The sequence below is a fragment of the Fringilla coelebs genome (assembly GCF_963513975.1).
Source record: "Fringilla coelebs genome assembly, chromosome: Z".
Classification (NCBI taxonomy): domain Eukaryota; kingdom Metazoa; phylum Chordata; class Aves; order Passeriformes; family Fringillidae; genus Fringilla; species Fringilla coelebs.
The window spans coordinates 12,538,284-12,554,740 of record NC_140031.1 but is presented as its reverse complement, the minus strand read 5'-3'; the positions used below and the strand labels follow the sequence as shown (position 1 = coordinate 12,554,740).

The following is a 16,457-nucleotide window of genomic DNA, read 5'->3' as shown; positions in this document are numbered from 1 at the left end:
TCCTCTCACCCCCCAAGAAAAAAAACCAAAAACATTTATCGTCAAGATGTTACATCTAAAGCACCAGCACTTTATAAATGTATGCAAAGGACAGCATTTGGCCACTTTGCAAATCTCCTGGATAGGGACAGATCTACGGCTAGCAGCCAAGGCTGTTCTGTTCCTAGTGGAATGAGCCTTGACATGATCTTCAAGTTGTAGTCCTGCCAGGTTTTAGCAGGAGAAATGCAGTCAGACATGTAGCTATAGCTCCTTTGCTTGCAAGAAAATGTAATGGGCTAGATAAAAAATTTAGAAGACTCTAGTAGGACTAGAATTTAGGGTTGATTTCAAGTCAACATTGTCTTATACTGAAATAGTTTAGAAACACAAGAGGAGAGGGGAAAGTGCTAGTAGAATGACTTGAATTGCTAATGCTGTGTAACTCAACCATCATTAACAATTTGCTCCAATTCACTTTTCCTAATTAAAACTCCCAGTGTGCAAATGCAAATTGGTTCCTAAATCTAATTTTATTTCAAGTTGAAATCACTGTCACTAAGATCACAGAATATTGCCTTTCCTCAGCACCAAGGATTTTTCCCAGTAGGATCCTTCCATCAGCACTTAGGAGGCAGCTTTAACAGAACTGCAGCAGTTGTGATCTGGTTTTAATTACTTTATACATGGAAAAAAATAGTTTTCCTAAAACAAAAGCACATCAACAGAAGTTGTGCAATTCAGAATGAATATTCAAAATAGTCTACTCAGATCATTCAGTATTTTTTCTTGATGGTAGACTTCTCCAAAGCCTGGCAGGCTTATTTAAAGCTTTTATAGCATTTTTAGTAGCATTTCACATGCTATTTTCACCGTTTTAATAAGGATACCAATAAACAGGCTCAAGACTGACACAATCAGGTCAAGACACTGTTATGCCAGTGGTATTGAGCACTGGATTTATCAAGAGGTAACAGTTAGGTCCTAGAAAAACAGTCTTTGGTGAGCAAAGATAGGCATTTTTCAAATGCCCTTTAGTCAAAATAAGGCTGAAGCACTAATACTATAAAGATTTTATCTGATTTTTTTCTTTTCTTTTCAGAAGATACTGACCAGGAAGACAAGCACATGGATGCGAGTAGGCCCAAAAGAAGCAAAAGTGCTGCCAGGAATTCACAAAGCCTACAGTCAACAGCACTCTGTTTAAAAAGAGGGACTCTTCTGCTGAAAGCAAAGCTTGATGACAGAAATTGTTCACAGAGATCAATGAGGCAAAGAAGCATAGGAAATGGGAATTTTAAAAAGTTACAGCTTTGGAAACACATAGCATAACAAGCTTACCATAATACCTTTATCAACTCTGAGTCTTTCTGTGAAGGCTTATATGTGAGAGACACCTTACAGAACAAGGTACAGGCTTCTGCATTCTGTACTGGTTCTACAGGAGGAGCTGCAACAACTATAGAGCAACTCCTGGAGGAATCAAAGAGTGGACCAAAGACAAAGATCCTGTGAGGGAAGTCACAAATCCAGGAGTCTATACCTACATTTGGAACACTTCTCAGCATCACCTGCCTGATCAAATAAGTGCATCATCCTCTCTAAATATATGGAATGAACATACAAACATATGGCTAGAAGGATACTAGAAGACTTTCATAATGCCTTTTAAGCTCCAAGTGTTGCACTTACTTGACTATGCCTATTAAAACTAGTAAATGTATTTCTGCCATGGTTAAAATGAACACCAGTGTTCAGCTTCTAAGAAATATTACTTGACAAAAACCCATCTGATTTTTGAAACACCAATGTTTGGATTTACTATGAAGAGCAATATGTTATTACACTACACAAAACAGTCTCTATACATGCTCCTGCATAACCCTTGAGGATACATGTTTCTATGTTTAAAACCAATTTAAAAATGAAAAAAGAAATACAAGTAAAATTAAATAAGAAAAAAGACCAACAAAAAATATCAGGAGTCAAAAAAAGATTTTAAAAATTTTTACAGTAAGACCTCAAGGCCAATCCTAATTCTTATCTCTCCCCTGCTAAACAAAGAAAATGGTCCACAAATACTACCCTTCATTGTTTCAAGCATGCAGAAATATCACTTTCTTAAGTTTCTGTCAAGTTACTACCTAATATCCAAAAAGAACAGCACTGGAAACTTTCATAAGCAGCTCCTTAGGTTTTTATTTTCCCTTGTGCCTGCAGCTGAGCCATGTCTCATCTTCTCATATCCAACACAGATCTACATCAGATGCAGGAAAGTCCATCAGGCTTTCAATGAAAGTTCCCATGCCCCAAACAACTATCCTCTCTTTGATCCTCAGCACTTGGCAGGTGTGCTAATCTACAAATGCTGGATCCACATCTGCTTTTATTGGTACAGATCCAAAGCAATACTCATATTAAAGCACTAACCAAACAAGTCAAAATAAGGTATGAATCCTCCTTACTTTCTAGTATAGTGCACACAGAACTCTTTTTTTTCTCTTAATACACTAGACAAAGGTAGCACTTTTATCCACATTGAGTGGCCAAATTTCTGTGCAGTCTTACATTCTGCAAACAATCAATCAACATTTTATACAGCTTAGTGCAGTGTGTGGAAGATAAAACCTGAGTAAATGAAAGTCTGTTTAACACGAGACAAAAACTGGAGACAGATGAGGAAGAGCAGGCAAGTAAAAGTGCCACATGCAATAAAAATAAGAAAAGGTCATTTATGTGGTCTACCTCCATAAATGTGAAACAGAAGAGAATTTGCATAAATGGAGGTTTCAAGACAGAAGTGAATACCCCTCACTAAGTAATAGCCTTGTTTTCTGTTATATTTAAAAGCATGCCAAGGTTTATCCCTAAATTCCTGAAGTACATTTGTGTGAATTTTTTTGGGGCAATCACCACTGGCAGACAGACACAACATTTTACTTAGTGCAGAATGGAAAGACACACAGTTCACATATTTTCCAAGCAGGAGAAGGTCCACACATAATAAAAGTCTGGTTCAGTAAGGACAAAAACGCTTCAGAGCTTTTACCTCACCACTTACAACCCATTCATGATGGGTAGAGTGGCTGCAGAACTCTGAACAGCAGTTCAACTCAGGACCCTGAACAGCAGTTACAAAACAACCCAAGAGACATTAGTGTCCATATGCTTAGGGCCTTCAAGGATAAGACTATAAAGTCCTTACTCTGAAAGAAGTGTTCTGGGAAACAACATTTGGAATCTTTGAAATGTGGCAAGACATACAAAGAATCAGTGAGGCCACACCCAATATCAGCTGCATTTCACAGTACCGACATGCACCGGTCAGACACTCTACCCACTTCAGGGACAGGGGCACAGAGAGGACACAAAGAAAATGCAAGCTACTTGGCTAGAAAACACATCCACTGCTTCAGAGTTTTTTTCATTTATGAATACCTATATATTGGTATTTTGTGTATGCAATTTCATTTTGTCTATGTACCAAGCTGACCAGATGTTCTAAACATATGTTAGGCACAGTGTTAGCCAGCATTAATGTATACTCCTCTCCGCAGGCCTGTTTATTTGGCCTTGGGGCAATTCTAATGCATACACAGAGCTTCTGGTTACAGATGTTTTCCATCCAGACAGCTTGGCTTGTATGCTTGCACCTGCCTGCAAAGTACTGGGCAGACAAATCTCTGCATGAAAATCTGTCTTCAACAGACACCATCCTATCCGATAATGAAGTTAATGAGTCCTCAAATACATCTTTGCCTTCTCAAGTCTTCCTCTATTATCTAAGGCTCATTTATAAAAGTTTTATCTGAAGTTTACAACGCAAGTCTGTTTTCCCAGTCCTGTGGACATACCAAATTGTTTTGCCATTCAAGTTTATTTTGGAAAGTCAATTCCAGTCATCAACTTTTGATGTTTTTAACATAGATGAGATAAAAATTCCAATTAGGACATAAAATGATGTTGCTTAAGAAAGTTGTATGAGGAATTAATACCTACAGAGAAGAGATATTGTTATTGAGAGGCATTTGTCTTCCACAGAAGAACTAAGCAACGAAACGGGACTTTTTTTTTTTTTCCCAATTAAGCTAATGATTTCCTTTCAGTCTATTATTACTGCTAGACAAGAACACAGATCAGGAACTGTGTAATACAATCAGCAAAGTTATCTTAAAATATTTCTTAACTGCAGTAAAATTCTCTTTCAGGAACAAAATATTGCATGGTGTATCAAATAAAAGTAGTAAACTGTGAAATACTTCATATTTTAATCCTATGTATGATTCAAATATCTGATTTCACTACCTTACCTCCATCACAAACTACATCTAACAATTAACGTGATCTATATGGTTTGCTTAATCAACCGTTTCATTTTATTAAAAACATCTTACATTCAACATGTCATAGTGTTCTTTCAATCACCTACCTCCTCTGCTGGCAAGGACAGTGCCATCATAGGAAAATGTCAAACAAGAAGTGTCAGTGCCTGAAGCATGGGCTTGCCTGCAGTGGAACTTTGTATGTACCTGTTCACCAAACAAACAAAAAATTACAAAATCAATTACAATTACAAATCAAATAACAAATTAAACAAATGGGACAAACATTACTTCATAGCATTTTCTGTGCTCTGCTGCTATTCATTATGCTAAACAGAAACCCCTACATTTTTAGGAGGTACAGTAGCTAAGTATTTCCAACAGACTTTTAAAAATGTTATATTAGTTTTAGAATATGCTTTCATAACAAGAGCGAGAATGCAAGATCTGAATTCTTCATAGGTTTAAATATATAGTACAGATTTACATAGCATCAGCACTCTTGAAAAACTCCCACCAGCACTGAACAAAGGTAGTTATGCCTGGTTAAGATAAAAATACATTCCAAGATAGTTCTCAACACTCCCCTAAGCAGGTTTTTAGTTTCTCAAACTACCAAAAGACAGTGTACATACTTTGGAAAGAACTGAAAAGGACGGGAAAAATTTGCTTTTGCCAAATTTAATCCCTGATAGAATTCATGGCTTACATAATAGAAAAAAGTTCAGATATTGTGAGGTTTGTGTTCCATTTAGGTATAGTAAAATTCAAGTATAGGAACGATGTATGTTTTATTTTAATTATTTCTATTTTGCTAATAATCCTAAAGAAAGGTTGAAATTACCTTCAAGTTCGCATTTTATTCTTGTATGGATATCACTTCTTATTTATTAAGTCACTATTTAGTAAAATACCCAAAAATTCTATTAATAGGGAAAGAACCTCAAATTAAATTTAAGTGATCTTGTCAAATCAAGCTTTCCCACTTCCCAACCTAAAATAAGTGTCTCACCTAAGATTCCAAGACAGGAAACACAGGAAGGGAAAAGACAGAAACAAACAAATTTGAGACAGGTTGATTACTTTTTTAATACCTAGGTAATCATGCTTCTCATTTGCCCTCCTTTTGTCAAAGAAAACTAATTCACATAGTTGTAAATTTAGTCATTCAAGACTTAAGGGTTTCCAGTGCGACTGTATCTAATCTTCCCCTCTGTGAAATGAGGGTTAAAACACAGAGAAGAAAATAGCAGATTAGTGACCTTGAAGTCTTTTATTTATGGGAGTGATGAGCAAAAAAAATTCACACATATAAGCATATCTTTTCAGATGAGGGGTTGAACAATATGCAACATAATCAGTCCTAGAATCCCACCCTGAACAGTAAAAGGACAAAACAATGAGCAGCTGCTCAGTGATTTTTATCCAAACTATGCATTAAAATAGACGCATTTCTACAGAATAAAAAAGAAAATGTGATCACGAAAGGAGAATGTGATCATGAAATGCAATCACACAGACTGATTTAGGCTTGCACAGGAATCCTCAGTAAATTTATCTTCAAATTTTTGACTATGCACCTTAGACTCTTTTAATGGGTTTATTTTGTAAGTAAGAGCCACAAACTAGTGAAGCAATTAATGTTGTTTATTCTTAAGAATAGTTGTTCTAAATTTGGTTTAAAAGCTAGTGAATATTTGCATGATGATGTTAATAATCATTGCAAGCTTATTTTGATGTGCAGATTTGGTCAGTCATTAAGAGGAGTCATGTGAGGCATTCCCTCCACAAATGACTCTTCAACAAACAAAGGGGGACTTCAAATACCAACAACATGCTTCTTGCAGTATTTGAACACAGAATGCAATGGCCTTAGTAATACATAACCTAGCCATAGTAATTGTTTTGAAATTACTGTCACTTCCAGCCAATTATGTATACCCTGAAGTCTATAAACAGACTGCATTTTACAACTGTTTGTCTTTGATGGGAGTGCTTATTAACACTAAAAAACATATTCTGTGCATCCAATAGCATAAAATTTTCCAAGTATGTAGAAATGTGGAAACAACAAAATGTGAATTGGCTATCAAGAAATAAATTTTCTGTAGTATTTGTAAAACATTAACAAGCAATTAAAACTATATATTTTTTGTGTAAGAAATACCATGGACACTTTTAAAAACATCATAAATGGTTAATATTCACACTTTAAAAAATGACAGAAAAATTACATTACAATTTTAAGCTAATTCAAACAAATTGAAAAAACTTCATTTGGGCTAACCAACATTCCCATCCTTCCAGGCAAAGCCACACTGACGTACATATTTTAAAATACCATTTTTTTTCACTCTGCTGCCCAACTTAATGTAAAGGTGTAGGGTTTTTTCCTTTCATTTCATCCTCAATCTGAAAATCTTTCCTCTTGCTTTGTGTTGCATCAAAATTAATACACAGAAAGGGGGTCCAACAAATGCCTTTTCTTTTATATTTCACAAGTAAAAACCCTAAACATCTATAGATAGATAGCAAATCACATAACAGTTAGAATTTGTGTTATTTTCCTATGGCCAAAGATACTGATTTTATTTAGCATTTATTTGTGAATGCATCAATAACATTTAAACCATGGCTTTCAGGAATTAAACAACTCATCTTAAGTTGGCCCCAAGTTGTGCCAGGAGAGGTTTAGATTGTATATTAGGGAAAATTTCATCACTGAAAGAGTGGTCAAGCACCGGAACAGGCTTCCCTGAAGTGGTTGAGTTACCATGCGTGGATGCATTTAAAAGATGTGCCAATACGGCACTTGGGGATGTGGTTTAGAGGCGGGCTTGGCAGAGTTAGATTGTATATAAGGTTGTAAATAGTGGGATTCGGTGCTCTTCGGGGCCTTTTCCAACTAAAATTACTTTTTTATTCTACACCACGCACTACAGAGCTTTCTCAATGAAGTACTTATACTCTGACCAATTTTTGCTCTTTTTTCAACTCTCCTGTAGAGAAAGGAAAACAGCAGCATATAGATGTCTAAAACTGATATCATTTTCCCCTTGATGACAAAAATTAAACTAAAAAACCAAATTTTGCCCAACTCTATCCAGCTTCAATACTTTAGGATTTTATGTAAAACCAGGCTTGACTGAAAGAGATAGTAAGATTGCATGAGCAATTCTATGTCTTTAGAAATAAATTTGCTCAGTTTACCAGTAAAGTAAAAGATTGTTTTCCTAACTTTGAGCTCTGCAAGCTTGCCCTCCATATATTATTCTGCAAAGGAATATAACCCTGAATTGTAGTACTAAATCAAATATTCTACAATGATTGAAGGTTGAAAAGAAGTTTTTACACATACTGGCAAACATTCATTGCAGTTTTCAAAGAAAATAATGTTTCTGGCCTCTGACCTCTTAGTATTTTTAACAGATGTCTAATCTTGCTAACAAATCATTAGCAAAAAAATTGTTATCAGAATGTTTCTAGTTGGAAAGACATGAAACAACAGAACCAATGTACGCAATTACAAAATTTGATTCAAGAAGGGAAAGGAAGAGCATTAAAACATAAGATAAAGATGTCAAGACAATTCAGGCAAAGTGTATCTACATATCTCCTTCTTACCCTTCTCCTTTTGTGGCAGAGGTGCCTGCTATAATGAAGCAACAGTCACGTGCCATACAAAATTTGACAAGTCCTTAACATTTTTAAAGGTTTAGTTACTTCAGCAAATTCTGCAGTAAACCACTAACTTCTGCAACTTATTTAAAGGCGTTCTAACAAATAACTCCACCAATGTAAGCACTTTCCTCCTAGCTTTGTATTAGCACGTATATTTTTGTTAAGCAATTACAGCTGACTCTACTTGCGTGCAAAATGAGATGACAGGCATAAAACATGAAGCACATGTGAGAAAGGACACAGTCGCATATATCAAAAAACCCAAAAATAACAGATAAATGTCAGGGTTTGCAATATTGCCGCAGTCCTCAGAGCGAATGAGAGCCAGAAGACAAAAGGAAACCAGAGAACGGACTGGGAAAGGGTGGGGGTGGGGGCAAAGGTACATGACTGGAGGAGCATCAGCAATGAGCACCCCTTGTACAAAAATCTGTATGGACTTAAGAGGACCCATACAGGAAGTGAAGATGACAGTGGCCACATGAATGGTTTACCACAAAAGAATAACCTACAACAGAGCCACATGGCTGCAGCTCTGCATCTCACAACTCCTCTCCTGCTCCAAAACACTAAAAAAAACTTGCTGTTGGAAAAAGACAGACCTACTCAGTTTGTTCAGCTCAGAAATCCAAGCCACATCTATGAGAAAAATAACAACATGTCTAACTGATGGAATTTTTGAACTTCTCACATTGTTTCTGGGATACAATATTTCACAGTAAGCCGACACTTTCCCAAGATTATAATGCTTCTCACATTCTGCCCCACACACACACTTTTCTTTTAACAAAATATTGAATGTCCCAGTCAAGACATTCTTCTTCCTTCTTATTCCTAACATCATCTAGATTTTTTTTAAAGCAAAGGCAGTAAATTAAGGCAGGTCTTGGGGAAAGTGGGACCTAGAAAGATGGCTATATCAATCTTTCTCTGTTTTACAGATGTATAGAAAAATATTACTTATTTATTAGTGTGAACACAGTCAACCATACAACCACAATCAAGATTTATGCTGGTTTCAAACAGGAGGCAGAAGGGCAGGACAACTCAGCAGAGATGCCTGACAAGCAAGTCCCAGGCCATGTATAGCTACTTGAGTTTTAAATTAGTCTTTTTACCTAAGATATTTATAGTAAAATAAAATAGCTCACACTGATAATATTCAATTGCTTGCAAAAGTTGAAATTTTTAACAAATGTAAAAGCCTCCCAAGATGACATATTATCATGGGCCAGGCTCAAGGTGATAATAGTATCAGTTACAAAACTGCAAGACAAGAACAAACACACAAATAAGAATTCTCCTTTTTTGTCACAACTGACCAAAGCTGTCTGGGTCTTTGTTCAAAGTGATCCCATCAGAAACAGACAACATCTCAGAGCTATGATTGCAGCTGACAAGGAAGATGGGTTCCCAAGGCAGGCATTGCACTCTCCAAATGTCTACTTCCCCAACCCCACTTCAGCCACCTCCACTGAAGGAAGCCTATCTCCTTTGCTATCAATTATGATCCACAAAAGAAATCTAAGTGTACTTTCTGGGTTTAATGTATCAATTAAAAACTGTCATGTCTACATATGTCAGCTGAATTCAGGAATTTCCCAGTATCTTCCCTGAGCTGGCAGTTGCAGGTGATATCAGATGCTTTCCTTAAGTCTCTGTAAACATGATCCCAGGGCTTTCAACTTATGTGACCGCTCTTCAATACCACTTCCCGTGGTGTAGAAATGGATGCTGATGCAAAACAAGATTAACTTGTGAAATCTGAGGTTTTTGTGTTTACATGATTATACTCTTACATGATTTCCTCTTCTCTGTGACTTTCTAACTCAGTGACATCTACACGTCTAATTATCAGACCTGAAACACTCCTTCTTTTCTCTCAATCCTAATTAATCAGTTGAGAATACAGTAGCTCACCTTACTTGCCATAATCAGGACATCTGACTTACAATTGTATTTAACTGTCCTGTGCAACCATTATATATTCTCATCAGTTGCATAATCACTTTTATCTGGGTGACAAGTCTGCAGGATTTCTCTCTCACACTCAGCAGTGGCTCAAAACCTTTCAATAATCTCTCATATGTATTTCATTGAGAAGCTTACCTAATTATTTGCAATTACCCATAAAAGACTTGGCTTTTTCTTTTTTTTTTTTTAAATATTCTGTAGTTTTTCTTGGCAACTACATTGCAATGAAAAACCTACATAACTGGGAGAAGAAAAAAAAGGTGTATTATTATTTTTAAAATGTATGGAATCTTCAATACATCATGCATTATATTATGCAATTGTGAACAAAAATAAAAACACAAGTGTGAAATAGTCAGAAAATGCTTGGAAGTTATGGAAAAGAGCAGTCTAAGAAGAGAAGTTATATAGTGGTGCAGCCAGGCAAGGTGAAAAATTATTTAGTGTTTTGTCAATTGCAATTGATACAAAAACTTGATTTCTATTAAAAAAACCCTAAAACATTTATGCAGAAGGCAATGAGGAAAGCCACCTGATACATTTGACTATACATTTAGGGTTTAGGCAAAACAAGGAAGCAAGCAGGCCAGCCTGTCCTAGAGATGTCTCTGATCCACTGTAGAGTGATGAGAAAGTCTTTCCTATCTGCCCATGCTTCATTCACCAGGAAGAACATTCAACTTCTAAGAATATAGCTGATCACAGAAACAATTTCTTCTTGCTTAAGCTTATTCATCAAGAAATACTTCAGGAAACCACTTTAGAAAGACAGCTTCTTAACAGCATTGCTAAAAACTTGCCTAAAGGTTTGAAAATGAAATCCCAGCTGAATGTTTGGCTTCATGGTCAAACTTTGCATTTGAGAAAATAACCTATCTTGGCCACAAAAATGATACATATTACTAATAAAAATAGCTTTTGGAAACTATTCAGTTGGCTTCCTTTGGGGATTTTTTACACTGCATGAGAAACACACAAGGATATAAAAGCAACTTTTTTCTGTATCTTTTCATAACTTATCTAACCCATCTCATCTTATCCTAGCAAATTTACATTTTTCCTCCTTTGTACTATCATAAATACGGCTTTTGTTAAAAAAAAAAAAAAAAAAAGCCCACTCCTCCTTTTGCCTCTCTAGAAGTTAAATTGATCATTATTAGACTTGCCCAGTTGCTGAAGGTTTCTTTACCTTCCAGAAAACAACCAAATGTGATCTATGTTATTCTGCAAAAATCTCATTAAAGATTCCACTAAGATACATTAGAACTCCACTGAAAATCCACAGATTTCTTTGAACTCATTTATGCCAACCCTGGATATTTCATATAATTTAAAAGTAGCTTTTGGCCTAGCAATAAAAAAAGTAGCTTTTTACTGGCAATAAAAAAAAATATAAACAGAAAAAAAATTATAAAGAAGCTACTAAGTAGTCTTCAAAAAGCCGCTATGACAGACTTATTCTCAGCTTATTCCCAAATATTCAATAAAATTTCTCATATTCTTTCAGTGTCCCCAAAGCTTAAACCACTTCTGTGGTCTAACAGAGGCACAGTGTAAATAGAGTGAAATGTGACTGAAAATGTACAAAAGTCTGCATGAAGCTAACATTTCTGGTTCAGTAATCCTTGAGCCAAAATGGGGTAATTTGCAGTGAATTATCAAAGATGGTAGTATAATAAATCTATTTGCTTGCTAGAAACAGTAGCTAGCACACCTAAATTCTAAGAGGATGGGTGCATTTCTCTAGGAAATGAAAGCATTTTCACTAAACTTCTTGTAACATACCAAACTATTCTTTCTTCTACATTCTTTGATTTCTTTCTCATAAAAACACACTGTAACCATCATGCCATATTATCTATCTGCATATTATTTAAAAATAAATAATTTTTTAAACCATGGATTTGGTTTTATTAATTCAGATGGAACAATGAAGATGGAACTCTGCCTCAGTTAGAAGGGTAAGTGATATTTTTCCTCATGCATGTCAGTGATAAACTGAGCATTCTCAAGTAAATTTCGTTTTCTTTTCATGCAATATTCTTATCTCAATTCCATAGTTCCTTCTTTGATGTTGCTTTTTTCTCACAATAGTTTTATATATTTGACTAGCTAAATAAACAAGAAAATAAAACCCCCACACATGCAAGCAAAAAACTGGCAAAGCAGAAAAAAAATTCAAGAATTGTTTATAGTGGTTTACACTAACAGAACAGAGTGCTTCATGTTAGCTTTCAGAGCAGCAATCAAGTACCTAAGCACTAAATAGAGTGAAAAATCTCATAATACCTTTTAGAGAAAAAGTTGCTTGCTATTCTACAGTGCAATTTCTGATTAAATTTCAAACATGGGTCGCTTTCAAAATTAGTTTTCTTTTTGAACAGACATTAAAACAAATTACTATTTTAAGTATGAAAGAATTTTTTTGTTTGTAATTATTGAATCAATTAATCCTTTCTGTCTCATGTAATATAAATGAGATGATTATAAAAGGCATGGAAATATAAAAGTGTCCAAACTGATATCCAAGAGTCCTTCAAACAGGCTGCAGTATTTCCATGAAAATTTGTCTATGAGGATTGAGAATTGTTACAGAATTTTTCATTCAGCAAGTAGCCTTCCCCTCTAACATTAATGTTTGCTATTTGCTTCAAACCCCGCTTTCCTCTTCTTTTTCTATTATGTCTTTCATGATGTAATACCTCTTTCCACTGCAATTGTCTTTGACCACTAGCATCCCTAGAATTCTCTTCCATCCAACAGAATTCGGGCAAAGTGTCATTCTAGCCTCCTAGTTTCACTACAGCCAAGTACTCATTCCTACTCATACCTAGTTTCACTACAGCACCATTCCCTCATTCTAGCCTCCTAGTTTCACTACAGCCAAGTACTTCACACTTAGGACCAGCAACTTCATATTTCTTCTCCACCAGCAATGGCATCCTCAAAGCATAGAGAGATACAAATTTCAGAAGCAGCAATTCATGTATCTTGAAATCTTATTTGCATTACCCAGTTTTCCTCAAACAGCTCCATGTTCCTCTTTCTCTTGCCTGGTCATCCAGTACTGACTTCTCCTCCACCTTCACTCCTTGTCAATCCCACTATATTCCATGTGAGAATGTTACTTAAATTCCCTCCTGAGTCTCAGGATTATTCCTGACAAATCCAACGTGGGATGCTACCCCACCCTTGCTGTCATGAGTATTGGGGGAAAAGTGTCTATTTTCTGTTCCCCTTCCTCACTGTTTTATGAAATCCAGTATCTCCTGCATACCATCTATATGTCGGTTCCCTTCTTCACTATTTCCTCAGGTACATAATTATGTTTTTGTTTCTCTGGCTATTGTGAGCCCTGCTACTCAATCCCCTTGGTCACTGAACTTCTCACTCTACAGTGTAGTTTTACACACCTTACTCACAACCATGACTCCCAATATTTTCGTGCCATTAAACTGCCTTCCAAAAAAAGGTCCATCATTGTCTCTCTGCAGAACATCTCAGTTCACCTTGACATCACTCAGTGGTTGTTTAGCTGCCAATACAAATTCAACATGATGAAAGCTGTTCCCGATTTTAAGTGGATACTATATCTTCTCAATTTCCCTGAAGATCTTACCTCCTTTAACCATTCATCATAAGAAAAATGTTGTTATATGCATCCTAATGTGCCATCTCCTTCGTCACATATTGTAAAACACACCGTAATAAATCCAACCAATTACCCACTGTCACTATAATTATTTAATGTGTTTTCCCTTTTTGTTTCCTTGATAATGGTTCTTTACTTTTAGAGGTCCACTCTTGCTTCATTTTGCTTTTTTAACAGCTGTATTTCACCAATGAAATAAATACAATCTTTCAATCACAGCAATTACAGATATTTCATTTAATCTGCAAGCACATCTGTGTTTTTCTCAGAAAAAAGAAAAGAAAACCAAAATCAAACAAGGAAAACCACCACTCCCTTTTTCTGCAAGACATGAGGACATACAGTAAATTATTGTGTAAAAACTTATTAGAAAAAAAAAGGGGGGGTGGGAGACACATAGTAATCCAGTTTGCACACTGCCTTGTTTTTGTTTGCTGGTGTAAACCTCTTACCAACTTGACATTAAAGGATTCATTTTCTGACACAGCCACCTTTTGAAATTTGTTTTACACATGCAGCCCTACCCTGCCCTCCCACCTTGATGCGACAGCCAAGAAACCACATTGACCTCTCTGCAATACAGAAAATATTCCTACACCTCTGCCAACACCTACCCATAACTTCAACACATCAAATATTGAAATCCAGCAGCCATTTTCACATTTGTGATAAGTACAAAGCCAATGGCTTGCAATGCAATGCTTTCTGCTGACTGCAACAGGTGTCTGTCCCTGTTTCTGAAAAATATGGCTCTTCAAGACAGTCTCAAATATATGCCAGTCCTCCTGCCACAAGGGCAGGGATGCACTGCCTGTCCTCCTTCTGCTCTTGTGAGCCCTGGTGAGACAGCATCTGTAAAGGCCCACACAGTGTGCTCCGATGGCCTCAGTAGGATGAAGTTTGTTTACAGATCTAGGACTCTACAGGTGAGACCACAGAACTGCGTAATGGTGAGGACAAAGAGCAGGCTAGTGAGCTAGTGAGCCAGGATGCAGAAAAATGCACCAAATGTAAAATAAAATTTTTAGTGCTGGTTATGGGTGACTCCTTTGAGCACAAAATAGTCACAAGCTAAATCTCATAGTGATACATATACACAGGGCAAAGTGAAATAGTAAACATAAAGGAATTTCTTTAAAATTCCACATAGTGCTAAATCTAAATGAAAATTATGTACATTGAAATATCTAAGAATAGGTTCTTTAAATTACTGCTTAAAATGGCTATACACATTCAGAAAGTCTATTGAACTAGAATGTCATTATAAGTCTCTGGACATACTTAGACACATTGTATATGTATTTACACATAATGTGTGAAACACATAGGTAGTCATGTCCAACTCCAAGTCTAGTTTTCTATCTCATGAGAAATTTAGAACTCAGTTTAAGGAAAGCAGCTGTTTCATGGATGTATCTGATTTCAGTCTGTACAGTATCACTGCAGTCATACATTAAATAAACCACAGCTGGAGAATGCTCCACCTACTTCACCACCCTCTCTGCTAATTGTTTAGCACTAACATCTGTTGAAAACAAACTTTAGGAATAGTAAGATCATGAAAAAAGCCCCTTTATTTTAAAATATTTTGCACTGGGAGAAGTTTTGCTTACTTATGAAGGAAGCCTCACATATATTCAATCAGGTTTTAATTATGAGATATATACCTAGAGCTGCAAGAAACCTGTTCACTGAAGCTGTCTTACAAAAAGTATGGTATTATTACAAATACTTATGATTGGTTTAATTCTGTACCTGATGCCAAGATATGTTTTAGCTTTGCAGTTTATCTTCTCATTGATAATCATGAACACAAAAATAACTTGTTTGACTTATAATCTTATTACGAATTCTCTAGAAATGACATTCATATATTTTACGTTAAAGTTAACAAAACTTACATTCTTTAGGAATTGAGTACAGTCTCTAGTGTATTGTGGCCAATTATTTAAACTGTATCCCCAGAGGACTGCACCTTTTAATGGATGTAACCATGAATCAATTGTTCTTTCTGTAGAGAAAAGATTCTTTTTCAAAATTCCTGAGTTAAATGATGCAACTTAATGTTACATACAAAAGCTATGCCTCAACTTATAACTTATCTCCTGCAAACCTGTATGTTTCATGGCTCAGAAGCAATTTCCTACCTTTTTTTTTTTTAATTCACTTGTTCAAGCTGTAACAGCTTTCCTTTTGTTAAGTATTTTAAAATGTGGAAGTCTTTGGCTTCTCTAATAAAATAAATGTTATGACCAAGAGCTGTACAAAAATGCACTTTTCAATGCTTTTAGGAAATTCACAGCATAATCCTGCTGTTCATCTCCTCACAAGCTTCAAGAAATAGGGACCTACTATGAAGCACAGTGAGATACATTTGGAGGCAAAACTAGCTTCCTAATATACACATAAAGCACAACAGTCTTTTCATAATTTACAAATCCTATCAGACTCTAGACCACTGAAGTGTTCAGCTTGCTTGAGCAATGCATATACTATGGCATCTAAAAGCCATTTTTCTGATAAGCCAAACCACTCTGGAGTTAATTTCTTTTTAGATCAGAAAGTAGTATTTGAATTTTCTACCTTTTCCCTCTGCAAAAAAAGGAAAATTTTCACTAAAGCAACAAAGAAAGCTCAAGAAAGCTCTTTTATTTTTCTCTGTTATTTTTTATTATTTCATCTTTATATTTCTGTAACATTTTTCATGTTATATTAATATTAATAAAGCCAATCATGTTGCTGTAATGCCTACTCTTCTCAAACTGTAATTTTGAAATTATTTCTGTAAGTTCTACTTTTAGTTTTCCAAATAATAAACCAAAGAGAGAGATGTAATCCTTGTGGGATAA

At 35.7% G+C, this 16,457-nt stretch overlaps 1 protein-coding gene across 1 annotated transcript in view; it reads right to left on the bottom strand.

The window, feature by feature from the left end:
• WDR70 (WD repeat domain 70) overlaps positions 1–16,457 on the bottom strand; it is a 123,403-nt gene that overhangs the window by 30,384 nt on the left and 76,562 nt on the right. The window contains exon 11 of the mRNA XM_084225309.1: positions 4,409–4,508. Coding sequence (XP_084081435.1) covers positions 4,409–4,508 — 100 coding nt within the window. The remainder of the gene's footprint in view (positions 1–4,408; positions 4,509–16,457) is intronic.